This window comes from Camelus bactrianus, chromosome 1 (genome assembly GCF_048773025.1).
Source record: "Camelus bactrianus isolate YW-2024 breed Bactrian camel chromosome 1, ASM4877302v1, whole genome shotgun sequence".
Taxonomy (NCBI): Eukaryota; Metazoa; Chordata; class Mammalia; order Artiodactyla; family Camelidae; genus Camelus; species Camelus bactrianus.
The window spans coordinates 4928266-4955808 of NC_133539.1; the positions used below are offsets into that span (position 1 = coordinate 4928266).

General features: G+C 50.5%; 1 protein-coding gene across 1 annotated transcript in view; it reads left to right on the forward strand.

The window, feature by feature from the left end:
- Positions 1–24698, forward strand: part of DSCAM (DS cell adhesion molecule) — a 544552-nt gene extending 519854 nt beyond the window's left edge. Inside the window, exons 31-33 of the mRNA XM_074373020.1 lie at positions 7202–7399; positions 8732–9034; positions 23733–24698. Coding sequence (XP_074229121.1) covers positions 7202–7399; positions 8732–9034; positions 23733–24085 — 854 coding nt within the window. The 3' untranslated portion in view covers positions 24086–24698. The remainder of the gene's footprint in view (positions 1–7201; positions 7400–8731; positions 9035–23732) is intronic.
- Positions 24699–27543: the final 2845 nt, after the last annotated feature.

Consider the following 27543-nt stretch of genomic DNA (forward strand, 5'->3'; position numbering starts at 1 on the left):
AGAAGAAAAAAGAGGCAGAGAAAACAGGACAGATGCGCCAGGTAGCTGGCTCCCAGTCTTCTGTGTGCAGCGGAATTACCCCGGTGCGTGTTTAAAACATTCATTCCAGGCCTCCACCCCTAGAGAGTCTGATCCTCTTGGTCTAGAGTGGGTGCCGGGAATCTGCACTGTAACAGCCACCCTGGGTGATTCTGTGCTGGTGGCCTGGACCCCTCGCTGAGAAACGCTTCCCCAGGGGTTAGACGTGTGTCACACAGAACCCCAGGAACCGTGTCTGCTCCCCTTCAGGGCTGCCACATGGAAGCCCTCCAGCTTGCCGGGCTCCCGTCACATCAGTCCTTCCCGCCAGGTGAAAGGAAGTGCCTTTCCACATCCCTGTCCACGCTGAGTGAGCGGAGAAACACACAGAGGCTGGTCATAAGTAGTGAAGGCCAGAGAGGGGCCGCGACGCCCCAGCCCGGGGAGCCTTCCGGCCGCGCCGTCGGCCCCAGAGCAGAGGGAAGGCCGACGTGACGGCCGTTCAGAAAACCCGCAGAGACCGGCGTCCGAGCCACAGGCAGAAGTCCAGCCAGGGGGAGGTGTGTGGCAGGCCCGAGGCCGACGGAAGGGGCGTGGAGGTGTCTCTCTCATGGCTCCAGGGGTGTGAGCGTGCTTGGGGCACGTTAAGAATTCCTTCATTCAAACTCAGAAGTGTTTATTAAGGAATGACTTTCCATGTGGCTCCGGTGCTCAGTCGATGGGGGTACCTCACAAGGCGCAGAGAGACATTCACTGCATCTCAGTGGAGGAAGCCAAACCTTAAATAAGAAACGGAAGCATTTATCGGTTATCAGTTCGTACTAGGGAAAAATAGAACAGACTGATGTGACGGAGAGTCCGCGGGGCGGGGGGACCGTGGGCGGCGCTGCTTCAGTCTGAGGCTCTGGGAAGACCTGCACGGCGGAGAAGGTGTGAGCCACGGCCTGCGTCACCAGCGGAAGCCGGCCTGCCAGGCAGAAGGATTGGGAGGGAGACCTAAGGCATTTTGGGGACAGAAGTGGGATGAGAGTGCAGGGATCGAGGGGGAAGGGGGTGAGGATGGGCCAGAGACCCGGCCGCCCTGGGCTGGTAGGACCTCGCCCTGGACCTTGCAGGCAGAAGTGACACGTTTCCATTCCATCTGAGCAGGTTGGGGCGCTCGCCCGGGGTTTGCGACGGTCACATCCCATGGAAACAGCTACAGCCTGTAGAATGGTGCTGCTTTCATTTGTGATGAACTGAAATAATGTTTACAAACACAAGGCGAATCTACTCAAATTTGAGCTTCAGTCTCTAGTTCCAAAAAAAAATAGAGTTATTCATTTAGCATCTGCAGAACTTTCTCCGTTAGGAAAAGATCTCTGGGATCATTTGTTCATCAGCAATTCCTTGAAAACCGCATTGTGAGGGTCTAAGAGCACTGCGTTTTTTATTTGGAAGCAGAAACGGTGCGTGTCTCGCCCCCAGCAGGTTATCCCGGAGGCTGAAGCCTTGCGCTTTCGGAAGCCCAGTCCGCTGCTTGCTTCTGGTGCCCCAGAGCTTGTCACCTGTGCCCAGGTGTTGCCCCGGTGTCACCTCTGTCCCCTGGAACAGGTCCCTCTCACTGCGATCTGGCGCATTTGCAGAGATCCGTGCATGGTCTGTTTCCTCAGCTACAGAAGACATTCTTCTGTTGTAATATGTGGTTATTGTAGGAGTTTTTTCCCTCTGGTCTTGTATTTTCCTCTGTATATACTGGTGGTTCTCGGTGCCAACAGTACATCAGAACAACCCGGGAAGCTTTTCAAAGTACAGACACTTGGGCTCCAAACCAGGGCTAATAAATTAACTTTTTATTATTAAAATTTTTTATTTTTAAGGAGAACACTTAAAATATGTTGTTTGCACACTGGAATGATTGCATCGTAGAAGTTACGTTTCTAAGCATTTCATTACTTTGCCAAAGAGTTGCAAAAATTCTAAGCACGAGGATGGGAGAAGTAACAGTGATGTGCTGCTCCTCTCCTTCAGCCTGTGGGAGCTCCCGCCTCGGCTGTGTCCTTGGCTCTAGCCACTTCTCGTCCCTCCTGTGGGTTAGGGCGCACTCGGAAGCTGGGTTTCTACTCACGCCAGTGTCCCCAGCTCCTGCCACAGGGTCCAACACACAGTGGACCTTCAGTAAATACATTTAAGTACTGCCTGACTTCAGCTTCTGAAGTAAGAGTAAGATGTTACAGGAAAACGAGGCGTGAGAGGATAGCCATGTCCCAGGTCTCAGGCGTGTCCCTGGGATGTGCCCTGACCAGAGGGTCCTTGGCTTTGAGCAGGAAAGAATTCGAGAGCGAGCCACAGTAAAGTGAAGGCCAAGTTTATTAGAGAAATGCACACTCCGTGGGCAGAATGTGGTCCGTCTCAGAAGGGAGGGCAGTCCCGGGGGCAGGGTGCCTAGTTTCCATGCTCTGGGGGATGTCATAGGCTAACAGGTGGGGGACTGTTCCAGCTGTTTTGGGGAAGGGGCAAGGGTTTCCGGGAGTGGGGCCCTGCCCACTTTTTGGCCTTTCGTCGGTCCGCCCAGGAGCTGTCAGGGTGCCTGGAGGAGTGTCGTTTAGCAGCTAATTATTACAATGAGCTCGAGGTCCACTGGAAGTAGAATCTTCCGCCGTCTTGGGCCCAGTAGGTTCTATCTGGTTTTGGTCGTATCCTCAACGGCTGTGTCATTCTTTTAAAGGTTTTTCCCTGCCCCCTTCCCTCCTGTCTCAAAGGGAATGGAAGAGAAAGGATATTTAGAATTTTCAATAGGAGTTGGGCAATCCCTTTCTTCCCCCTTTGCTCTCTGTTTCCTGAGACGTCTGACCGCCTGGGTGTCTGTATCTCCTTACCCAGTTAGACGTGTCTCTTTTCATATGTACTCAGCTCCTCCCAGGACACTTTGCAGAAACTTATCAGTGATATCATTGCTTTGGAGAAACTGAATCCACTTTTTTACTCACAAATTATGCAAGAGTACAAGACATGTGAAGCGGTCAGTATTAGATTTGACCCAGGCTTGTTTTGTCATATTTTCCTGGAAGTCATCCATTCACTCATCATTCGTACATTCGTGCAAAGAGCATTTACCAAGCACCCCTGGTTTACACAGGGCTGGACTGGAGAGTGAGCAGGACATGGCTTCCATCCTCCCCAGCTCTCCTAGTTAAGACCTTTCAGCATCGCAGGTGTCCCTTAGTATCTAGTTTTGTGGGCTTTAATGGGTATCTTTCTGTCTATCTCTCCAAGTTGAGTTTCTGGCCTTCCTGATCAACCTACCAAATCTCCCGTCACCATCTTCCCATTAAACAGGACATGTCCCATCCCTTGTCAAGTGCTTGTCACTCAGGAATCCTGGGCGAAGCCCCAGACTGACTGCGCCCCCAACACCTGCAGGCCCCAGCCCGCCAGCCTCACCCATGTCTGCCTCCCAGCAGCACTGGTGGTGGGTGATGTCCTCACCCCAGTCTCAGAGATGAAGGAAGTGGGCACATCGATGAGGTCACAGCCAGCGAGCAGTGAAACCGAATCAAACTCAGCTCGCTCCCAGGCCCTGCTCTCAGCCCCTCCAAGCTGCCTCTAAACGGGGCTGACGCTTCTTAAAGGACATCTAGGGACATAATAGACTTTACATACATATTAAATAAGGAAAGCTGACGACATGGATTAAATCTTTTTTGTTGAAACTTTTAAAACAATGCATATTCTGTCCCCTCAGATGGTACCAGACATACTGCAGGAAAATACCTGATGGGGTGAAGACAGTCTGGTGTACAATAAGCCCTTGATGAATATTTGCTCATTAAATAATAGGAATGTTCAGGCCTGCCGGCTTCATCTTCTCTGCGAGACAACTGGTAATTCATCACGCAAATCCGAGGGCTCGGCGTCTGTAAGACATGAAAAGCAACAGCAGAGACTGAAAGCAGATTAATACCATCGTCACAGTACACGTGGCATGTTTTATAACCCTATTATCCACAAAATCCTCTCTTATCCCAAGTTCAGGATAATTAAAATAATTTGATTCAATGAGCAGAAGCTTCATTCAGGTTCAGACCCAGGGCTGAAAGGCCAAGAGTTATTTATATCACTCACCCTCTGTTCGTTGGCTGTTTAGCAAGCATGATGCCTCATCACTAAATTTTATTTATATTAGAATGTTGGGGACCCAAATAATACTTTCCCCCCGGGGGCAGTAAACCCCAGCATTTATTTGGTTAATGGATTTACCTGTAAGGTCCAAAAAGGAGGCTGCCGATGCCGTCCAAGTAACAGTTTTATTTGAGCTGCTGTCCCAGAAAAGTTCAGTTCAGGTACAAAACAGCTCCAAAAAATCTGATTATTAAAAAAACAAATGTGTCAACTCCTCAAATATTCTACCCACTGAGACAGCTTTGCGCCTACGATGCTTGCTTAGAGCAGAACGAACAGCAGGTAATACCGTGGCCTCCTTTCCCAGCGCTATCAGGCTGCTGGTAAAACTGTCCTCATCGAGGAAAAACAGGGGTCATGAACAAAATTAATGAGAAGGTTTCCGGCCTGAGTAGAGGCTGAAACTTGCAACTTGATCATGAAACTTTCCAAACAGGGTGATCTCGGCGGGACAGGGCCGTCCGCGTGAAAGCCGCGGCCGCACCACTGGTGGGCGAGCGGGGCAGGAGGGACACAGTCCTGAGGGTTTGGCGAGTTTGAGGAAATTGTGTCCCTGAAGTGGGACTATCAGTCTGACCCCCTCTTTCACAAGCATCCACGCCGGGAGCAAACCTGATTCACAGCTGTAGTTATAAGAAACTTAAAGAAGAATAAAAATGAGAACCCTGAAAACTTATGTAAGGGACTGGGTGGTTTTCTGGAAAAGATTCATTAGCATGTAAATAACAAGCTCCCCTGTTTAAGCTCCACTTACCGGGCGGGCGGCAGCGCCTGGAGGGCACTTAGCCTCCACCCAGGCGAATGTTTTTCTATCTCTTTGAGGATCTCTCTCTCTCAGCATTTCAGCAGAGAAACCCAATTATCATTCATACCTTGCTGTCCAGAGAGCTTGGCGTTCTAGCATAACTCATTTACATTCTAATCAAGGCAAAAAAAAAGTCTTCCAATAAAGTCTTCCGTGGAATTTTGCAAGTAACGGATGAAATATGTCTTAAAAATCAATGCCCCGGAGAATTATGCACCAAGGCGGTGCATTTTGATGAACCAGGAAATCTTAAAATATATTGATTTGGCTGCCATGTGAATGCCTCTCTCCAGGATTGTCGAATGATGGATTAGGTTCAAAGTCCAATAACTAGAAACTTGCAAAAAGGAAAATCCTCCATTTAAAAAGAAAGTCACTCCATGATGTTCAAGCGTCTGCCTCCCATGACCCAACATGGAATTATAAACGAGTGAGGGTCTGCAGACCCTGTACTAGGACACTTAGATGTCAGGCGTGAGGATGCTTACAGCCAAGTAATGGGTAATCTCTGAACCGACAGGTGGAGTCCTGAGCTCCATTTTTATCACTTAACAGCTGTGTCATTTCTCCTCTCTGAGCTTCCATTGCCTCATCTGTGAGTGACCCTGAGCTGTTCACCCAGGGGGCTCTGTGCCGGGGGTTGCAGCAGGCTCTGCGGGATGATCCAAGGATGTAACCCTTGCCCCCGTCCCCGGAGAGACTTTCAGGCTCATAAACACACATAATTGAGTCTGGGTAATAAGGCTATGGGCCGGCCCTCTCGGTTTTGTTCTTTTGAAATCCAATTATTAGTAAGCAGTCAGTAGAGGCTGCTGTGTTCAGAAGTGGCCCAATCATACTGAAATATTGTTGCATAAAATTCCTCTATGAAAAGCAGCAAATTCCAAAGTGGAAGAGAAGTATCTAGGACCTTATGTGGCCTTTGGGCTGGATCCCCAGAAAAATCATTCCAGGTAACTGAGCCTCTCCCCTTCTCTACAGAGTTCCAGAAAAGGCAAGATCGTCCACTCCAGTGTCCAACATTCTGTGCTGTTGGAACATCTTTTTTCTTAGCTCAGCAAGGAGTTGAGCTAAGAACCCAATCCACGCCATTGACCTGTTGTCTCTGGTTCCAGGTTTAGAGACCGTGAAACCCATCTGGCTCCCGCCTCTGTTTCCAGAAACCTGTGTGTTTCTGAAGATGGTGGACCTGTGAGAGCCAGAGACGCATTAACCCTTTGCTCCCCACACTGAATAACCCAAGTCTTTGTCCAGGTTCGGACAAGTCCATTGAAGAGATGCTACCATATGCAGAGAGATTAGAGATCTCTCTTCCTCCTGCTCCAGGAACTTGCAGTTTAATTGCTGAATAAAAGGCAATGAGTAAATACAAGACAATACATTCAGGAGACACCTGCTTACTTTCCTGTAGCTGCTATAGCAAAATCCTACAAACTGGGTGGCTTAAAAGAACAGAAATTTGTTTTTGCACAGTTCTGCTAGCCAGAAGTCCAAAGTCAAGGTGTCAACAGGGCCATGCCCCCTCCGAAACCTGCAGGGGCGGGCCCATCTCTGCCTCTTCCTAGTCTGCGGCAGTGGCCCGCAGTCTTGCAGGTGCATCGGCCTGCAGCTGCCGCACTCCAGCCTCTGCCTCCATCACCCCACGGCTCCCTCCTCCCTGGTCTATCTCCTTGTCTTGTGAGGACACCAGGCATGCTCGCTCCAGGACCCACCTGACCCCAGTCTGACCTCATCTGAACTAATTACATCTGCAATGACCCTATTTGCAAGCGAGATTGCAAGTCTGAGGTACTGGGGATAGGATGTGCGCATCTCATCTGGGGGACACAGTTCAACCCCTTCAAGGCAAAACCGTAGAAAGGAAACCACCTGAGAGCGTATTTGGCCTAACTCCCTCCTTGGACAGAAGGTGGTGATTCTCAGGAAGTGATATGAGGGGGTCATGAAACTATTCAAAGCCAAGAGCAAGACTCAAATCTGTAACTCCTGAGTCCAAATGGAACATTCTTTCCCTACAGGGCTGGGTTAAGTGTTTAGGTATCACGTGAATGTTTCAGGCCGACCATAAGAGAAAGGGGCAGTCATGGAGGGCTTCCTGGAGGAAGCCACCTGCTGGGTGGGTCACAGGGCTGGGTTGGGAGCACCCCACTCAGCACCTTGATCACGGCTCACCACCTGCCTAGAGACAAAGACAGACCCTGTTCTGGTTCCTTCCAGATCCCACCACTAGGAGGAACGCAAAGGCTGGGCCCACGGCGAGAAACCGATACGCCAGCCAGTGGACTCTCAACAGACCCCACCCCACCGTGTCGACACACACCCTCACCACTGACTGGAGGCTGCCAACGCCCAGGGCTGCGGGGTCGATGGACAAGGAGAGTGACAGTTACAGCGTCAGCCCCTCACAAGACACAGGTAGGGTCTGCATGCCTCCTCCTCTCCTGGGACGAGCAAGGCCCACCCTGGGCCTCAGGGCCCCCCACCTATTCCCTTTCAAGGCCACTTTCAAATTGTTAGGTGCTTAACAGTTACCAATGCCACTGTACAGCAGTGGTGACGTCCAGGGCCTGGTGAATTCTGCAGACAGAACCAAGGGAATCTATTCTGCAGGCGTCCCGAATCTCAGACCCATGTGCTCTCCCCCCTTTTAGTTCCTGCCCTGCTGAGAAAAACACAGAAATGTCTTAATGTTCTCCCACATGGTTACAATCATTCTGATTATACCCTGAGGGCGTCTGCCCCGCTGCCACCTCCAGAATGAAGACGCTGCACTTGAAGTTACATGACAAGGTCACGGCCCCCTCTCTAGGGGATGTGGCTGAGCCATTTGACTGTTAAACAAGGGCTGATGACAAGGTAAGTCACCTCGTCTCTGCCAGCCACCAGCCAGATTTCACTCTGGAGAGGAGACAGCCCGAGTGTAGCACTGGGTGACCCTCCCTCCCCAACCAAACTTTAAATTTTGAAAAGAAATTATATCTCAACTTAATAGCTGTAGGGAGCTTGAATACTCGTTTTCTTTTGTTCTGGAGGATATACTTCAAAAATAGTCTTCCAGAGGTGGGGTGTCACCACGTACGTTTATTTTTATGCCAGTTACTTCTGTTACAAGAAGCTCAGAGTTCCACAGAGGTGACTTGAGAACTTTTTAGTGAGCTTACAAGGCAGAGATTCATCTCCCGGGCTGTTTTCTGGGCCCCAGAAACGGTGGCAGACACAAAGGAGGAGCCGGGGTCTGGGGACTTCTGCCCAGGGGCCAGTTTCCCTGCAGTTCACAGCTTCACGTCTGACCATCACTGCGTCTTCCCGCCACGCGGAGGCCTGAGCAGCTGAGCGCAGAGCTCGCGGCCTCCCCGCCAATGAATGATGCTCTGGGGTCCGAGTGGACTCGCGAGACAGAGCAGGGGGTGGAGGGGGCACTGCAGTTCATTTACGCTGGCTCCCCGTTGTCTTATCTAGAGGCAGAACTTTGCCAGGGGAGTGTCTTCCTGATCCCAGGGTATGTCCCCGGCTGGGGACCTCTGACTCCAGGGATTCAGTTGACACCCTGAGGCCACTTTGCTGAGTCTCAAGAAGCTTGCCTCACGGTGACAAAGGCAGTCCTCAGACAAAGACCCGGGAGTCCTGCAGGGTCGCACGGTGTCCGGGGACAGAGCGCCCCAAGCCCCAGAGAGCCACCGGTCAGTGCAGACCTGGGCTGACAAACCCCCTGCCTTGTTTTCTCTCCCCCCACCGCCGCCCGCACAGATCGGGCACGAAGCAGCATGGTCTCCACAGAGAGTGCCTCCTCCACGTACGAGGAGCTGGCCAGGGCCTACGAGCACGCCAAGATGGAGGAACAGCTGCGGCACGCCAAGTTCACCATCACGGAGTGCTTCATATCAGACACATCCTCCGAGCAGTTGACGGCAGGGACAAACGAGTACACAGACAGCCTGACCTCCAGCACCCCTTCAGAGTCGGGGATCTGCAGGTTCACTGCATCTCCCCCCAAACCTCAGGATGCAGGACGAGTGATGAACATGGCGGTTCCAAAGGCGCATCGGCCAGGTGAGACGAGGCTGCGCAGACCACTGTCAAGGGAAGCGCGTCTTCCCAACTCCCACCGGTCCTCTGTGAGAGCCCTTGGTGTTCTGTTTGCCCCATGCTGCGTAAAGAACCGTGCCCCCAAAGCACACGGCAACAGCAATCACTGATTTTGTTTATGAATCAGAAATTCAGCCTGGGCATCGTGGGGATGCTCATCTCGGTTCCAGCAGTGTCACAGCGGGGTTCAGTTAGGGCTGCAGGAGCCACTTTCAAAATAGCTCACTCACATAGAGAGTCGGTGCTGGGCACAGCGTCCCTAGAGGGGCTTCTCTGCGAGGTGGCTCATGCTTCCTCACGTCATGGTGACTCAGTTCTAGGAGCCAACGTCCCAAGAGACAGTGGAAACTGCCAGTTTCTTCAGGCAGGGCCTGGACACTGACCCATCACTTCTGCCCCAGGCAGCCCAGATTCTAGAGAGGGAGCTCTCCACCGCTCAGTGAGAGAAGCGTCAACAATGTGGGGGCCTGAGGGTTTCAGAAGGAGAGCAGTCTCGCCAGTGAGCCAGCCTTTGGGACTTGGCTTCGCAGAGTGACCCCAAGTGACCGTAAATGGCTAATGTTGGGAAAAGCAGTAGTTTGGTCTCTGCCTTGAGTATTCTGGGTGTGTGGGTGGGAGCTGCCAACTCTAAGACCTGCAGGGCCTGGCAGATCATGTAAATGAGCGAAGAGGAAGGGGAGGGAGGTGGAGGGAGGGGTGGAGACAGGGACAATTCAAGAGTCAGTGACCATCTAGAGGAAGAGGACTCTAGCAGCTCCGCTGGCTGATCCCAAGTGGGGCCGAGGACGAGCGAGTTTCTCCAGAGAAGCAGAAATTTGGGTTTTAGATGGAGACTCGTAGTTTTTGAGTGTTTGCTCGGATATTTGCAAACCATCGCGCGGGGCAAATAAAGCACATCTTTAGGTCGGGTCCACCCCGCTGCAGCCTGGGCTGTGGGTCTCGTCTGAAGGATCGCTTTTTCTTCGTAGCCCTGAAATACCCGCCTGTAGGCTTGGCTTCGTGCACCGGCCTATCCGTTCTTGTTGACTCCAGTTTTATTTCTCTCTTTGTCCCCATTTTCTGAACCACCATACAGGTTCCATTTAAAAAATTTATCTTCTTTTTAAATTACCAAGGTCCCTTTGGGGTTTATGGCATACGGCCAAGCGGCAATGAGCTTTATAAATGCATAAAAATACATAAAATAAGAATTGTCTATCTGGCAACTAATCTTCCAAACCAAGCCAAGATCCCTGCCCACAGACAATAAAGAATGATGGCTTCATTTATTTCCATGCTGTCCCTCTCCTCGGGAAGGGGACGAGTCGTTACTTGTGGGGTGTTTGCATTCAAGTACTGTTGGTTGTTGGCGTTTATTTGCAAGGCAGATGCAGAAAACGGAGGATAAATGCCATGGCTTTTTGTGGCTATGCAGCTTGAGGGCGAGGAAGGCCAGAGAGGAGAAAGGGTGCCCGCGAGCATGTTGTTTAGTCTCGCTGGGCTGCAGTTGCCCCATCTGTGAAATGGGCGTCCCATCAGCGCCCGCCATCGGGGTCTTGTGTGAGCTGTAGGTCGCCGGGTGCGGGCATCCCCAGCCTTAGTCGCTGCCTCCTTTACCTGTTGTCAGAGCTCCCACGGTGACTCCCATGATGCTTGGCAGACGTGCTGCCGGCCCCCCCGTCTCCTTCCTTCTTTGGTTTATTTACCTTCCGTGGCCACGGATTGCTGGAGAGCATCCACCTCATTTGTGGGCCTCCCAGTCTGTCCTTCACGCTACCATCGGAGGCACGGGCCACACCCCCGCTGGCAGAGCATGATCCCCTGGGCCAAACGTCCGTCCTGCGCGCAGACCTTGACGTCATTAAAGTCTGCTTCCTTTGGATGGCGTGTCGTTCAACTCATATTGAAAAAAATGTGTGAGCGAGTCCCATGACATTGTTGCCTGGATCCGTGGGAACAGAAAGATCACAGCTAAGTGAGATACAAAAGACTGTCTTAAGATTCTATTTAGACTAAAATGGTTTTCATCTTTAGGTCTGAGTAAGATTTTAAATCCGTGTGACTTCCAATGCCGACAGCCTTTGTTTTGTCCGCTCTAGAGGGCTGTATTATTATTGGACGTTTGATATGCTTTTAGAAAACTAGTTCGTCCTTCTGGAAGCCTTTGTTTTGCTCCTTTACAACAGAACGGAGTTTAGCACGAGACCCCAAGTCACAGTTTCCCGTCCTGCTGGCTGGAGGCTGTGCCCCGGCCAGCGGTCCCCTGAGCGGGGCTCTCACGCCAGTCTTACCTGCAGCTCCTTGTGTTCTGAGTGCTGTCAGCCGTCCAGATCTCTGGACTCCTTCTCCTCGCCATCAATTCTCCGTCTTCTGTGATCTTTTTTTTTTTCCTTCACAGTCTCACACTTTTAAATTCTCTGTGAATGGGGTTAAGTTAAATGAACTTGGCCAGTTTGTGACTTTGAAAAAATAGGAAATGTATCTTAGTTACCTCCGTATTTCTCTCCCGGAGTCTAGCAGACACCTGTCAGCAGGGTGAGTGCTCAAGAAATATTTTTAACTGACATAATGGTGCTGAACATAGACTCCTAACACTGTGTCTGATACATACTTGGTGCTTCATAAACGCTATTGAATAAATGAATGTATCATGATTGTGATGGCAAGATTGGCCAATCGGTTCACATACTGCAATGGTTAGAAATTTTGAGGAAAATGCAAGAGTATCTTTAGGTCTATGCCCTCTTCCAGCCTAACTTGAAACAAAGGGATTTATTTTCTATTCTTGCTCTGAAGTTGAAAGGAAATCTCTTCCACAGATGGGGAAGAGCTCGCCATGAAATGTGGACAGCTCGTACCAAGGCAGGCGTCAGAATCCAGCTTTAGATTTTTAACAACACCTGAATTTTGAATCAGCTGCCTTTCTAGGACTAGTGGATTTTAAATACAATACCAGTCATGTGATTTGTTTTCTTCCCTAAGGCGAGACTCTTTCCGTCTTTAAAAACAAAAAACATAGTAAACAAACAAACAAAACTGTTCCCCTGAGAAATAGCTGGAAGGTTTAGCAGCTTCTTTTCCTCTTGGTCAAGGTGGCTCTGATGCTCTGATTCTCTGACGCCCGTCCCTCTCTCGGTTTCGGGGAGCACCTGGAGCCAGTGTCTCACGTTCTTGGGTTACTGCTCCTTCTTTATTCATGACGCTTATCCTGTGCAGCCAAGCTGCCACTGCAGGGAGCTGCTTAAATCAATTTAAAGCTTCAAATACGCAACCTAATACAGCCTGGCCCCGCCAGCAACAGGAGAAGCACCTGCCCATGAGATCTCTGCACTTAGACCCTGGGACCCCAGCCTTAAACACCTGCACCTCAGCCCGCAGCCCCACCACCATGAACGTGGCTGAGGTGTTCCAGCTGGAAGTGGCCACCGCCTGCCGCCAACTTGCTGCTTCTCTGAACAACCAGTTATGCAAAGCAGTTTGGAATTTTAATTTTAGGATCCAGTCGTCCCATGCCTCATGCTCTTCTGGGTGTGTGTGTTTAACAGAAGAGAAGAGAGAGGAGTGAGAGGCAGCCCCCCCCCCCCACCGAAGGCCCAGCGGACCTCTGCTCAGGTCACACCCCAACAAAGGCTGGCCTTGCTCTCAGCTGTCCTCGTGACGTGCTCTTCTCCCCTCGAAGCCTGCGTGGCTCTCCTGTTGGCTCATGAATCAGAATGATCCACAGAGCTTCACTGCCAAGCGACCCCCTCCCCTACCTGCATCTCCCTCACCACCTGAGGACTTGAGCTCCGCTCCTGGCAGGTAAACGGGTGCAGGGCTCCCACCTCAGGACCCAAGTGTCACACCCCTTCCCTTCAAGCAAGAATATTTCTTCTTTCTTTTTCTCCTTGGGTCGGGGGCTGCCCCCACCCCCATGAGGGGCTTACATCCTCCTTCTCTTCTTGGCACATCGTTAAAATTCAATTTTGAAATTTCTGTCATGAATGTGATTCCAAGAGCTACGGCAAGGGTCTTATGTGCAACTATCTTGGATGCCTGCACACACAGTCACGCACACACACGCATGCGCGCACACCGCACGCTGCTGTGTTCCCCTGGCCTCCGCCTTCTAGACACGGCCCTGCTCCTCCCCCCACACCGTCCCTGCTCCCCTCGCCCTCAGTGTGCGCTTCCTGGCGCCCATTCCAGGACTGGCCCTGCTGTCAGAGCCGGGGAGTCAACAGTAGGCAAAATTCACAAAGACCCCACTTGGAAGGAGCTTATATTCCTGGGGGGTGCCAGACACTAACCCAGTAAACAGGTAATATTGTTTCAGATCATGGTCGGTGCTGGGAAGAGAAGTAAACCGAGGAGGGGGATGAAGTCTGGCAGGAGGTGTTTTGGAGACGGGAGTGGAGACAGGAGTGATCGGCAGTCAGTCGCAGGGGGCGGGGGGAGGGGAGCCCCTGAGGGCCAGTGGTCCAGGCCAAGGGAGGAGCGGAGAGAAAGGCGGATAGTAATGAACTTGGCATCCCCATCACAGAAGGGGAGTTCCCTCTGAGCTGCCAAAAGTGAAACTTTCTAACAGTCCCACCTAAAGTTAGAAGTTAAACTTAGAAGGACCTGGGGCCATGAAGCGCCTTTGAATATTGCTATTCACGCAGCTCTAGGTCGACCTAAACATTTGAATGTGCCCATTCCAGCTGGCTTCCTGCTAGAAAACCAAGCCTCCCCGATGCGCGTTGGCAATTTTGTCTTCTTAAGGACCCGTCTGTAATTTTAGTCTGTTCTTTGTCGATGTCCCTCAGACACATAAAGCGATGGCAGGACTTGTTCCGAGGGTCCCAGGCTTGGAACTGTCAGCCCGCCTGCCTGTCGCCCCCGCCTGCTTACAGCCCCGAAGCCCCGAGCCGACTTCGTGCTCCCGCTGTTTTATTGCTGCAGCCCCGGCTACACAGAGATTTGCTCTCTCATTCTCTTTTTTAAAAATATTTTTATTGAAGTATAGTCAGTTTACAATGTTGTATCAGTTTCTGGTGTACAGCACAGTACTTCAGTCATATAGGGACGTACATTTATTCGTTTTCGTGTGCTTTTTAACCATAAGTTACTATAAGATATTGAATATAGCTCCCTGTGCTACACCGTATAAACTCATTGTTTATCTAGTTTATACGTAGTAGTTAGTGTCTGCAAACCTCAAACCCCCAGTTCCTCCCTTCCCACCCCCACCTTTCATTCCGACCGCCTTGGCTCTGGCTTCTGAGCCTGTAGGTGGCTTGCTGTTTCCCTCGGTTGATGTATCGAGGTTCAGCTCCCATTGCTGCAGAAGGTGGTGGAAGGTGAGGAGGGGGCCTGGGCCGTGACGAAGGGCAGGATGGCCACCTGTGTCCTGCTGTGTGACCAGAAGGCAGCTCTGCACTCCAGGGCGGCGTACGGATGCCCAGCAGAGGCTCACCGCCTGCCTGCAAGTGCGCTGCGTCTCCAGATGCCCCGTCCAAACACGAGTGTAATACACCCACTTACTCAACCCACCTCTAGCGAGTATCTTCTCTGTAAAAGATGCCACTCCAGGTATCACCCTAAGACATCAGAGGCATTAAGCCACCCCCTCTAGCAGGCTCCTTATTTTAACCAGAATAGCATGTAGTGCCATAGACAGAAGACAAAGGGTCCCAAAGACACAAGACAGAAAACCGAGGAGGTCCGAGAAACAAGACAAAGCCCAGCTTATGGAAGACAGGGGCTCCTCCCCCCCCCCCCCGCCACAGCCTGGTGGGATGTCACGGTAAGCCGGAGCAACCTGAAGGTCCTGAGAAGGTACAGAAGGAAGGAAGTAGAGCGCAGAGGGCAGTCTCTCACCGCGGTCCCGTGTGGGTGCGGCTGGCGCCAAGCTCCAGCGCGTCCTGCTCCCAGGCGGGGACGCAGCAAACCGGGATTCAAGCAATGTAGTCCAGCCCCTCGTGTTGAAGTCCCTTCTGTGGGGTGCAGCTCAGTGGCAGAGCGCATGCTTGGCACGCACAAGGTCCTGGGTTCAATCCCCAGTCCCTTCATTAAAAAAAGTTTTTTAAAATTCCTTCCTTGCCTACCCACTGCTTTCTGGGTAGAGACCTCGGGGGCTCTTGGTAGGCCAGCTTCGTCCTCCTCGACATCTGATCCCTGCTCTCCGAGCTCCGACTCTCTGGCCTCCTAAACATTGATTTCCCCTGCCTGGAATCCTCTCTCCAGCTCCCTCAGGCCTCCTGTGGGGTGACACGCAGGGTGATCGAGATGGGGCTGCCAGCCTCGTGGCTGAGCAGGTACAAGTCCCCCCAGGGGTCCTCCTCGGGGGCACCCAGTGTGTGGGTCCCGGGGCATCTCACGTGGGAGCTGGAGCTGGCTTTGAACCTCATGGACCCTTACCCACGAGGAGCTCCGAAATCCCCGCCGGCGAGTTCTCCACTTGCCCACGTTCTGAGCAGATTTTCCAATCCCGCTTTTTATTCAGAAAGACTCAATTTCAGAAGAATGGGGAGCACACCAAGCACAAAGGCCTGCTGCATACCTCAGTGTAGTTTTCAAAGTTCACCAGCGAGGGAGGGGGAGGATCACACCAACGAGCTCTTAAAATGCACGCAGTCTCCCTGGGACGAGCCAAGAGCCGTAACAGAGCCCGCAGACACGGACCTCGATATCCATCTCACATCACTTATTTAGAGTTTTTCCTGGGGGCCATTTGGGAGTGAAGATGCATTTACCGAGAGAGTTCTGTTTACAGGTTTTCATTACCAAGCTGCAACATTAATATTAAACTGGGAAAGTGTTAGATCCTGTCAGCCTCCGGCGTGGGCGGACGCCACGCTCCCCTCTGTGACGGGCTCTTTGATACTGTAGTGTCTTTGCCAGTCTGATCTCTGTGGTTTTTATGGAAATTGCTAGAACTCGAGGAAGCATCCTTGGCTTCTCACTTTTGCATCAGTATCCAGCTCCATCCAAGCAGAGATCGCAGACCTTGTTAGAAGTTGATGAAAGTTCTTTTTGATGTGTCCCCGGAGGAGACGGAAGCCCATGGGGACGCTGCTGCATTTCCACTCTGCACGACGTTTTGTGAACGCATGCACCTGTCTGCACGGTTGCTGACTAACCAGGAATTGCACCGCAGGGGGGAGGCTGCTGCCATGCCCCCTGGGACTTTAGGCTCCCAGAAATGCATTTGTTCATTCTTTACTTAACCCCATTCCGAACGCAGAGGTGCCTGACCTGTTCTCACAAACCAGATAGTTCAGTGCCTAACAAAAATTCTTTTAGGCTTAAAGGCTTTCGCTGGAAATCATCATGCCTGTTTCCCTTGACTAGAGATGAGAACTGAAACGCGAAGGGGTCACGGAACTCCTGGAGGCAGAGGGAGGCAAAGCTCAGCCGTCTCCCACCCGTGCCCCTCCCGTTGCTCTAAGCTCCCACCTCGTCAGGTAAGGCCAGGCTCGGACCTTCTAACTGCTGCTCCATCGGGCCGGTCCCTTACTTTCTCCCCTAAAGAACTGGGGCCGTAATTCCTTGTGGTCTAGAAGAGGCAGAGGGGTACTGTTCCTTCTTCTAATTGAACCTGACACTTTTCAAGGAAAATTAAAGTGAAATAAAGATCCACTTGGAGTTAGGAACTTGGATCATCTAAACCAGGTTTTCTCAACAGGAGCGCCATTAATATTCAGGATGGGGTGATTCTTTTGGGCAATGGTGGTGCGGGGCTGGCCTGTGCCTTGTGTGATGTTGACCAGTGGACCCCTGGCCTCTGTCTAGAAGACAGTAGCAGCCGTCTCACCAACCCTGACATCCAAAGAAGCCTTCAGACATGGCCACGTGCCCCCTGGGGGGCAAAATTGCTCTCAGCTGAGACTATTCTAGACCGAAGACTTTCTTTCCCCAGTGGCAGGTGGCAGAGCCTGAGCCAGACTCAGGGAATGTGCATCTACGACAGGCTTTCTGAACTGACCCATTCTCATTCTGTCTCAGTGTTGACTTTGCCAGTCTTCTTCCGAAGCTAAAACTCATTCAAGCCTTGCATGTGGGTCTGAATAGACTGAGAAAGTTCAGGACATTTTGCTTTCCTGATAGGAAGGAGGAGCCTCCTGGTTTTCAGCTAAAAAGAGGCATGTTTGATACAGCAGTTTTCACATAAGCAGGCTGAGCAGGGCTGGAAGGCCCCCTGCCGGAGAGCGGCTAGCTCTGAGCGTGGACGTGGGATGGCCGGGGTATCCGTGCTGGTTCAGGGCCGGAGGCCAGGCACCAGTGAGCAAAGCGGTTAGGGACAAAGGGAGAAATCGATGCTGACTTCAGTCTGAATTTTGGGGGATATTAATGGCACCGAAAGTTCCCAGAAGGCAGTGACAGGAGGATGAGAAATGGACCATTACGTCAAATAATAAGGCATAACATGGAAATAATAGCTAAATCACCTGTCACCCTTCCAGGCATGAGTCAGAGCGGGGCCTGGGCTCTGGCAGGCTGTGGCGAAGGGTGCGACTTGCGGGCTGGGGAGGCACGCTCTCCAGAAATTCTAGGAAGAACCCCTTCCTGGTCTCTCCCGTCTTCTGCTGGCTCTGATGGGCCTTGGCTCGTGGCCACATCCCTCCAACCTCTGCCTCCACCCCACGTGGCCTCCTCCCCTCTTTGTGTCTCAAATCTCCCTCTGCTTTTTAAAGAATAGGGGCACTTGCCATTGGACTCAGAGCCCACCTTCAATTCAGGTGATCTCATCTCAAGATCCTTCACTTAATTACATCTACAAAGACCCTTTCTCCAAATAAGGTCACGTTCACAGATTCTGAGGGTCAGGATATGGACCTATTTTGGTGGGGGGCACTAATCAACCCATAAAAGACAGAAATTAAGGTCAAAAGAAAAGTTCCCAGCTCATTCCCATAACTGCAGACCCACTGACATGCTAGACGTCCGCCGGTGAGACTTCCACGTGCGTCTGATAACTAAGGCCTCACCTCCGCCCTCCGCGGTGGGCTCCGGTCTTAGTCCCACTTTATGAATAAGGAAACCGAGCCCAGACTTACACCAGTCAGATGCAGTGCGGCGGTGTCGTCCGGACTCCTCTTAGTCATCACTGTCAGAAGCATTGTTCAGCCTCTCCCGTGAAAAATAGGCAGATGCGGGGCAGGGAGGGTGAGAAAAGCCCGTGCGCCCTGTGTCTGCCTGTTCAGGCGGGAGAGATTGTCACCGCAGTGTCTCACTTCAGTTCTCTGTCCGGCGTCACCCGGGCACGGCTGTCTCGGCGTCTGTAGACGTCAAAGAACACACGATAGACAGACGATTTGAGAATCCAGCCTCCGCACTGGCACTGGGAGTAGCACAAAGGATCGGGGTTTAATGGCCATAAAATGCCTCTACTGAACAGCACTCCCCACCGACTGTTCCGGCGCTTTCTCCCGCCTGAGTGCGTGAATTATTAAGGGAGCTCGCTTGCAGAATTCACACACTTGAAAGGGCTACTTTGGGCGCTAATCAAAAAACATACACTGTTGAAAGGAGCTAATTAGAGCCTCATACGACTTAATAAAGCTTTGCGTGAAAAAGCGGATCTCTCAGAGACACTGAGTATTCGGGGTGCTGGGCAGACGTGCCACAAGCAAACGTGGACGCCCTTGGGTGTAAAGACGTGGTGCCGAGCTTCTCTCCATGATTAAGGATTTCCAGCTCTCACCGAGCTTTCCCAGCTGCCGGCACCACCTCGATCACTCGGTGTGAAGTGAGAGCCCCTGCAGGCAGCGGGCAGCCCGCGTGGGCTCCAGTGGTGCAGGAGAACCACAAACACCTTTGTTCCATCCAGTCTAACACCTGAGCATCCTGCAAGGCAGCTGAGGCCAAGATGCTGTTGCCTTTTCGGGGCTTAATAAGCCCTGTTCGTTCAGTGGGGAGTTGCTGGGCTAGACTCCTTCCTAAATCTGTGGATTACAGACAGGTCAAGTGCTCGGGGTTCAGCTGAGTCTCAGAAGCAGCATATGGCTCTCCGGGCTCTCTTGACCTATATTTTAAAATAACCCTGGAGATAAATGCCTTCCACATTTTCTCAATCATTTGGACAAAATGATTTAAAAAATAATATTAGTTATGTAAATAAATAAAGAGCAAATTAATTTGTTTATTGGACTTAGACTAAAGACAGATCATCGCTTTTAGGAAATTGGATTTATAAAAATCCACAAATTTCAAAATCAGTAAGTTAGGATGTAATAGATTCATATACAAAAAATATTCTTCACACTATGAAAGAATTTTTCAGTTTATTTTTAATGACATCTCTGTTAATGCTTTCATGATATTTGTTTGTAAACAATTACCCCTCGAGAGGGAAGGTTGAAGAATGTACATCACTCCCATAAACAAAGACACGTAATTTTCAATGCCGTCATGAAGTGCTTTAGGGACATAAGGTTTTGCTTTTAAATATTAAATACTTTTACTTCTCAAGACTAAAGCTAATACACAAAGCAAGCATACGCAGACCTTCAACCCTGGAGTCTGTAATGATAACCTTAATGCCACCATCCTTCCTAAGCCGAAGTCCAGCTATATCACATTGCCAAAACCCATTTCACAGTAATGCCAAGTCACATCATTTCTTTCTCTAAGAGTGTTACAGCCAAATTATTGCCAAGGAATTTGTTACTGGGTTTTCCTTTGATCCAGTTCACTGTATGAAGCCACCGTTGAGTCAGAGTATCTGTGATTTCAGTGAGCCAAATCCCAGACGTTGCTGGGGCCCTTTTAGTGAAATAACATGCAAAAAAAATTAATAAAATCCTATAATTACTCACTATCGCTTGGTGGGTTACAGACATTCTGAGAAAGCCAACAGGAAAATGCTAAGTGGATTCTTGCATCGTAAATCCCCAGTGACATCGCAGTGGGATGCAAGGACGCAGACGTCAGCTTGGTAAATTTCCCCAAAATGAAGTCATCGTTCCTCGTACCCTGGGAGGAGAATAAATCTGAAGAGAAGTCAAGCATTTTGAAGATTCTTGTGCTCATTCAAACTGTGCGTGTGCATTTTTTCAGTAGTTTCTCAGCCTGTCTTGCTTTTGTTTCTGGTTTTCCTGTACCACTGAGCAGTCTCTCCCTTCTGTTTAAATGGTTATTCCCATTCCATGAGTCAGCTTGAATTTTCAGAAGCTCTGGGGTTTCAGTTACTGTCTGAACTTCACTACTTTGTTAGCACAGCCAGCCACGGGCAGCCCTGCCCGGCACAGGAGGGCCCTTGTCCCCCACAAAAGGCCCGGCTGAGGCAGGCGTGAGCAACAGTGAGGAAAGCAGGGAACATTCTGAAGCAAAGGAACCTGGAATTGCCAGTTATTCTAGAGTCAGAAAGTGAAGGAATGAGTTCTGCCTTAGACACGTTATTAAGCCTGACGTGCCCACTGGATAGCTCCTCTGGGGTGTCCCCACCCACGTCTAACTCAGCATGTCCGAACCATTCTCTTTTTCCACCAAAACAAGATCTTTCTCCTGGCAGTGCTTCGTAGGGAATGAACAGTCCATCCAGTTCCCTAAGCTTGAAACCTGGCAGGGAGTCGTCCCTGCCCCTCCCTCCCTTCCCCCGGCCCTGCTTGTCCTCAGTTCTGCGGCCAGTGCCCTGCGCCTCCTCCGCCCTCACGGTTTCCCTCCCTCTCACTTCCCGTGGACATCCTCCCAGCTCAGACCGTCGTCCTGGCTCCCCTGCCTGCACATCCTCCTACCTTGGCTCTTGACTCCGGGACTGTAAGCCCCCAACCTGTTTTCTCACCACAGCTGCTCACCAACTATGCCACAAGGGAGGGACAGGTGAGCCAAGGTGGTGAGGCTCTCAGCCCCCACAATGACCAGGAAGATCCCCCTGCGTTCACCCCAGCGTGCTGCACAAATACCCCTTGTCTGCATGCATCTCGAAGTGAGGCCGGTGGGATGCACTGGGCTGCGGGATGATCACAGTCTATTCCAAAAGTGCCCGAGGGTCGGATCCAGGCTTCAGTCCACCTCAAACCTGGGGGATGTCGTTTGCAACCTGTGTCCAGCAGCTGGGCCCTGATTGCACTCATGCATTACGGGGGGCTGATGAGATGTGTTAAAGCCTTGAACCAGGGTCATAAAGATGGTAACGAAAAGGAATCAAGAGATATTTTGCAAGTACAAGTAACCTGGAGAGGGAGGTGTCAGTGAGAGCACTGAGGATTCAAGTATTAATTTCTGGGAAGATGAGGATGGCTTTTTAAAAGATAGGGAGAAAAAGGCACTTGGGGATGAGTTTGGGAGTCTGGGTAGGCCTTCATTAACTGGGTTGGTAGACTGTGGCATTTAAAATTCATGATGGGCATTCATGTAGAAATATCTAGCAAAGCATCTGAAATTCAAGTCTAGGGCTCAGGAGAGAGAGCAAAATGGAAAAGATGGATATGAGAGCTATTCGTAATGGGATGATGCAGCTCCTGGAGGGCTGAGCACAGGCTACTGGGAAAACCCTGTCTTAGAGGATGGATGGAGGAGAAAACCCTGTCTTAGAGGATGGATGGAGGGCAGGGTCCAGGAAAGGAGAGTGACAGGTGGCAGTCAGAGATGTAGGAAGAGATGTGGGAGCGCACAGTGCCGTGGAAGCTGGAGGCCCAAGAACAAAAGATCAACGGCGTGAAATGTCGGGGCTACAAGTTGGTGAGGACCAAGAAGAAACCACTGAATGTGACAATTAGAGGTCATAGTTGAATCAGGACAGAATTACGCTATTTTACCTTTGCAAACATTGTGCCCTGTGCTTTCTGATGGCATGATACTTTATTAACAAGCCCTAATTATAGATATAAATTAGTGAATATAGCATAGAAAGTGTTATGAGTGTAAGTAAAGGTGATGTAATCATTAAAAAAGAAGTCATAGTTGAACTTCAAAAGAACAGTTTCAGTAGTTGATGGTGATGGCAGCTGTGCCAGTTGATTTTCCAAGAAGCAGATGCCAAGACAGATCAGCTCTGCAGGGGATTGGGGGTGGGGGCAGATTCTTGTGCAGAATAAAGAAAGAGGTAGCAGTGTTACTGAACTCAGGTTCTGCTGCTTTTTGTTCAAGAATCCCACACTGAGAGACAAGTATTAGGTTAAAGGAAAGACAGCTTTACTGAGGAAGCTGACAGTCCTGGGAAGAAGGTGGACTCATGTCCCAAAGAACCAGCTCCCCCTTCTCCAGCTTTTGCTGGGAGATTCTGTAGGGAAAAGAGGAAGGGGCTCTGTGCTGAGGAGAGGGTCTGGGGTCTGTGATCAGCTGGTGGACAGTCTTCTGATCGGCTGCTGGTGAGGTACTTGGGAGTCAGCAGCATCAACATTCTGTTTCCACCTGGTCTGGAGTCTACATGCTGGTGGGCAGCATACAGTTAACTTCCACCTGGTGTGGGTTTTAGTATCTGGAAAACAGCTCAAAGATATGGCCCAGAATATTATCTATATCCTTGAGGAGAAGCTAAAGGCCCTTCACTTTTGTTTAATGACTAAACTATTCTTATTTTGTCTTGCTTGCCTATTTTCCTTCCTTTCTGCATTTTCTTATTTTTCTGATTAAATCTGTCCTTTGGAACTCAGGGAAGGCCTAGAAGGCTGAAGTTTTTCTATAAACAAGAGGCAGGCAGAGGACACAGTGGGGAGGGGGGCAGTCTGTCCCAGGAAGGCCCCACAGGGTTCAGCTTAGTTACAGCAGGAGCAGGCAAGGAGGGCCCACAGACCATGACACAAGTGTGACACCTGCGAGAGGAGAAAGGGAGGGAAGGAGTGGGCAGGGGGACCCTCAGCGGCAAGACCCTGCTGAGGAGGCTGCAGCCTGCGGCTGGGATGATGGAGATGCCCTGAGCAAATCCCTCATGGAGAAATCCTGCACCGGGTGGGGGACGGGCATCAGGAGACCCTGTCATGTCAGGTAGTGCAGGGAGCAGCCCCGAGGACAGATAGCCTCGGCGTCCGGGGCCACAGCTGGAGTCTGCTCGCCAGCCTCTCACCCCACAGTGAGTTCTCCTGAAGAGGGTGCCTTTGCCTGGGACCATGGATGCCGAAGTGAGAGGTCCTGAGAAGGAAGCAGAAACCCTAATACTTAGGTCTAAGCTGTTCTTGTCTCTCTGTACACGGCACTAACTGAAACAGAAGAGGTACGAGCCATTTAGCAGGCAGGGAAAGCCCAGGAAGGAGGCCACGTGCTCTCCGATTCCACCAAAAGCAGTCGTGGAAACCATGACTAAGTGGCGGTCCAGGCTGCATGGCCCGTGGAAGTGCTGAGGCTCGAGCCGGCCCTCCACCCTCTGTTCCTCGGCATCCGTGCCCCCCTCCTTGAGCCCCGCGCTCTGCCGAGCACCTGCCGCCACACGCAGGGTTTGGTCTAGCAGTTTATAGCCAGTGTGCGCTGTTGCCTTTGATGTATGTTTTTCTTCCCCTGGTGGGGTTTCAAAGGCTCTTGTGACCTCTCTTGCTCTGGTTAAACTCTGACGTTTAAGAGCTTAACTGAATGTGCCATAGAAAAGCCAGCTCTTCCTGTGTCCAGTGGGAGAGCCATGAGGACGATGGCGGGCAGGAGCTCTGACAGGGGCCTCGGGACTTGCACGCAGGTGCTGTGACAGTCCCACCTCTAAACCCTGAGCGGCCCACCACGTGTGCCCAGGGGCCCCCGGCGCCCATTTACCGTGTGAAGATGCCGACTCACCCTGTGTGTCTCTTTCCAGGCGACCTCATACATTTGCCTCCCTACCTTCGAATGGACTTCTTGTTGAACCGAAGTGGTCCAGGCACCAGCAGGGACCTGAGTTTAGGGCAGGCGTGCTTGGAGCCTCAGAAAAGTCGGACCCTGAAGCGCCCCACGGTCCTCGAGCCCATCCCCATGGAAGCCGCCGCCTCCACGTCCTCCGCCCGGGAGGGACAGCAGTGGCAGCAGGGGGCCGTGGCCACATTACCTCAGCGGGAAGGGGCGGAGCTGGGACAGGCGGCCAAAATGAGCAGCTCCCAGGAATCCCTGCTGGACTCGCGGGGCCACTTGAAAGGCAACAATCCCTACGCAAAATCCTACACCTTGGTATAACAGACAGCATGGCTGGACAGCGGTTGTACATACGATTTAAAGAATTCAATCAAAGCTACCTTTTTTTTACGGAATTCCAATATTTATAATGAAAGAAAATTGCCAAAATATATTAAAAAAAAAAAGAGAAAATACTGAAAAGCCACAGACAGTGCAAAGACTCTCCTGCCTTTTTTCTGTCTGAGTGTGAGCTCCATCCGCCTGGGCATCTGATTTTTTGGGAAAGAGTCCAGTTTTATGATCTTCACAGGCTATTGCATTTTTACTGATTTTCTACAAAGTGCATGGGGGACTCATTAAACCTTCTGACTGGAGGTTCTATCACACAAGATTCAAGAGAGAAAACAGGAAAAAAAATTTACCCGCTTTGTGAATTTACAGGGGACATTGATTTGGGGGCGGGGCAGCTTTAGTCTCGTTTGCACACCTGTCTTTCCCGTTAGAAGCGGGGTCCTCAGTTTGACCTTCTTCTGTTGTTACTTAGGATGAGTGGCGTCAGTGAAGGGGTGGGGGGGGTCAATTTGGTTTTCTTTTTGGTTTATTTTTTAATTTAATGAGATACTCTTTGCATTTTGTCTAAGCGAAATAAAAAAGAAAAGGTGGTCGGCCTTTATTTCCATGTCTGCTTCTCTCGTCTCCTGCTGATCACTGGGTCCCCTTCCCAGGGATGCTGTGTCTGCAAACAGCAGGGCTGAACCCAGAGCAGAGAGGGTACCGAGACCCCGAGCGGCCCGGGATGGCGGGGAGGGGCCCAGAAGGTGCGCTGGGTCCCAGTCTTAACGAGGGGCTGGCGTGTATCCTAACCCCGCCCCCACGTGCTGCCCTTGTCTCCAGTGACGCCTGGCCTTCTGGCTCGACCAGGAGTTGGCAGGCTAGGGCCTGTGGGACAATCCAGCCCACCATTGTTGATATAAATGCAGTTTTATTAGAACAGTCATACGCACCACTGGCATTCTGTCTGTGGCCGTTTCGTGCCATGATGGCGGCGTTGAGCAGTTACAGTGGAGATGGTCTGGCCTTCAAAGCTGGAACTATTTAGCCTCTGACCTTTTATAGAAAAAGTCGGCAGACCCCTACTCTAGAGTCCCTCCCGCAGCTGGAGGAAAGAAGACTGGCCCAAGAGAAGTTCAGGCGCCCTGCCCTCAGGGACCTGTCCTGCCACCACAGGGACTGGGGTCTAAATGAGCAACAGCCCTTCCTGGTGGATGTCACCTCCGCCCCACTCCTCTACACCCAGAGAAGGCGAGTCCGCAGCGAGTCCAGAGTGAGTGATGCTCCTCTGAGACCTAACTTTCTCCTCTTTCCTCTGTTTAAATTATTCACCACATGGCTCATCCTAACAGGGGACTTACTCTTAAATTGTATGAACTGCGCCCTTCTTCCCATGACCCTCCCATGGGGTGCTTTAGAAAGAGCACATAATCCTCACATGGCCCCCACTCCCAGGCCGGACTCTCTCAGGTCTCTTGTCAGGGCTTTGGCATTGACTGGAAACCTTGACCGAGTCGCCCAGGTAGCAGACTGCACAAACACCTCCTCTCCCTTCACATCTGCAGGCTCCCCTCTAAGCCCTCAGCATGGGCTGGGGCCAGTTACTGCCACATGGGACATGTTGGAAACTTTTTTCCTGTCCTCCCTCTCTCCTTCTGTCCTCCTCTCCTTCCATCCCCCTTTTCCATCATTTCTTCCTTCCATTTCTTTTCCAGGCAAGCCCATTTGCCTCCATGGATGCAGTGACACTGAGCATGTCTGCACAGCAGGTCCAGGACCGTGTCAGGACCACCGGCTGGCACTGACATTAGATGACTCCGTGGATGTGAACTGGTCTTTTTCTTGCCATGGCTTCAGAATTCATGTTGACAGCTTATTCTCTGCATCCCCACCGACTCTCACGGGCTTTTTTAATGCAAAGAAGTAAAATGCTACTTTCGGCAGAGGGGAATAAAGCGCTGTCTTTCATCAGTTTAAAACTTCTATATTCTCCAAACTCAGACGTTTACCTTTTATTTCAATTTCTATCTCAAGCTGTGCAAAAATAAAAAATTCCACCTCATGTATGCCTCTGGAATGGATTGTTTTCAATAATACTGCCTTGAAAATGCTCTTTTAAATGAGTTTGACACGTAAGCACTGTATCCAGAAGTCCACCCTACCACTCAGGAAGGGGCCTGTTATACACATCCACAAAGAGATCCAGGTGTGCAGAGTAAAGGGCCGCAGAGTACTTAAAAGACCATTACTGAGAGCAGTAATACTTCTCCTCTGGACTTCTGCCATCTCTAATCTGACTTATAACGCCTTTCAGAGGTCACCTTATTAGTCTGAGTCTGCAACCATATTGCTGTATCTTAGAGTGGTGAAAGCCAGATAAATTCTTTATCTTCTGGCCAAAATCTCTAGGGTCAATGGACAATAGCTATTGGGTCAATGGACTGGGTCTCTGAGGCATCCATCTGGCTGGCAGTCTGAAAAACATCCTTCTTCCTGAAGTGAGTGAGGTCTTCTGTTACCCTCCAGCCAGGCTACAGCACTCGGCACTGGTACAGCCACAGGAATGTACAATGATGCTTCCATTCAACGCCCACATCTGCCTGCCTCCTGCTTTGTCCCCACATCTGCCACATCACCCAAAAGAGAAGGAGATGGAGAATGGAGGCGGGAAAATACAGAAGAGTGAGAGGCTGTAAAGCTGGTCCCAGGCTCACCCAGATAAGCTCTAATCCCATTGTTCTTTCTGTCTTTGCTACAGAGAATCTTGATAATATCTTTAGACACTGAAGACACACTGTCATCTCAATAGATGCAGAAAAAGCATTTGATAGAATTGAACACCCATTTATGATAAAAAAAAAAAAGCTCTTACCAAAGTGGGTATAGAGGGAACACATCTCAATGTAATAAAAGCTATTTATGGAAAACCTAAGCCAGCATAATACTCAATGTGAAAAGTTGAAAGCTTTCCCACTAAAATCTGGAACAAGACAAGGATGCCCACTCTCACCACTACCACTTCTATTCAACGTAGTATTGGAAGTCCTAGCCATAGCAATTAGACAAGAAAAAGAATTGGAAAAGAAGCGGTAAAACTGTCATTATACACAGATGACATAATACTGTATACAGAAAACCCTAAAGGCTCCAAAACCTACTAGAGCTGATAAAAGAATTCAGCAAGGTAGCAGGATACAAGATTAACATACAGAAATCAGTTGCATTTCTTTACAGTAACAATGAAATATCAAAAAAGGAGAGCAAGGAAACAATCCCTTTTAAAAATGCATCCAAAAAAATAAAATACTTAAGAATAAATCTGACCAAGGAAGTAAAAGACTTACATGTGGAGAACTACAAAACACTGACTAAGGAAATTAAAGATGACTTAAAATGGAAAGATGTTGCATGTTCTTGGATTGGAAGAATATTATTAAAATGGCCATACTGCCTAAAGCAACCTACAG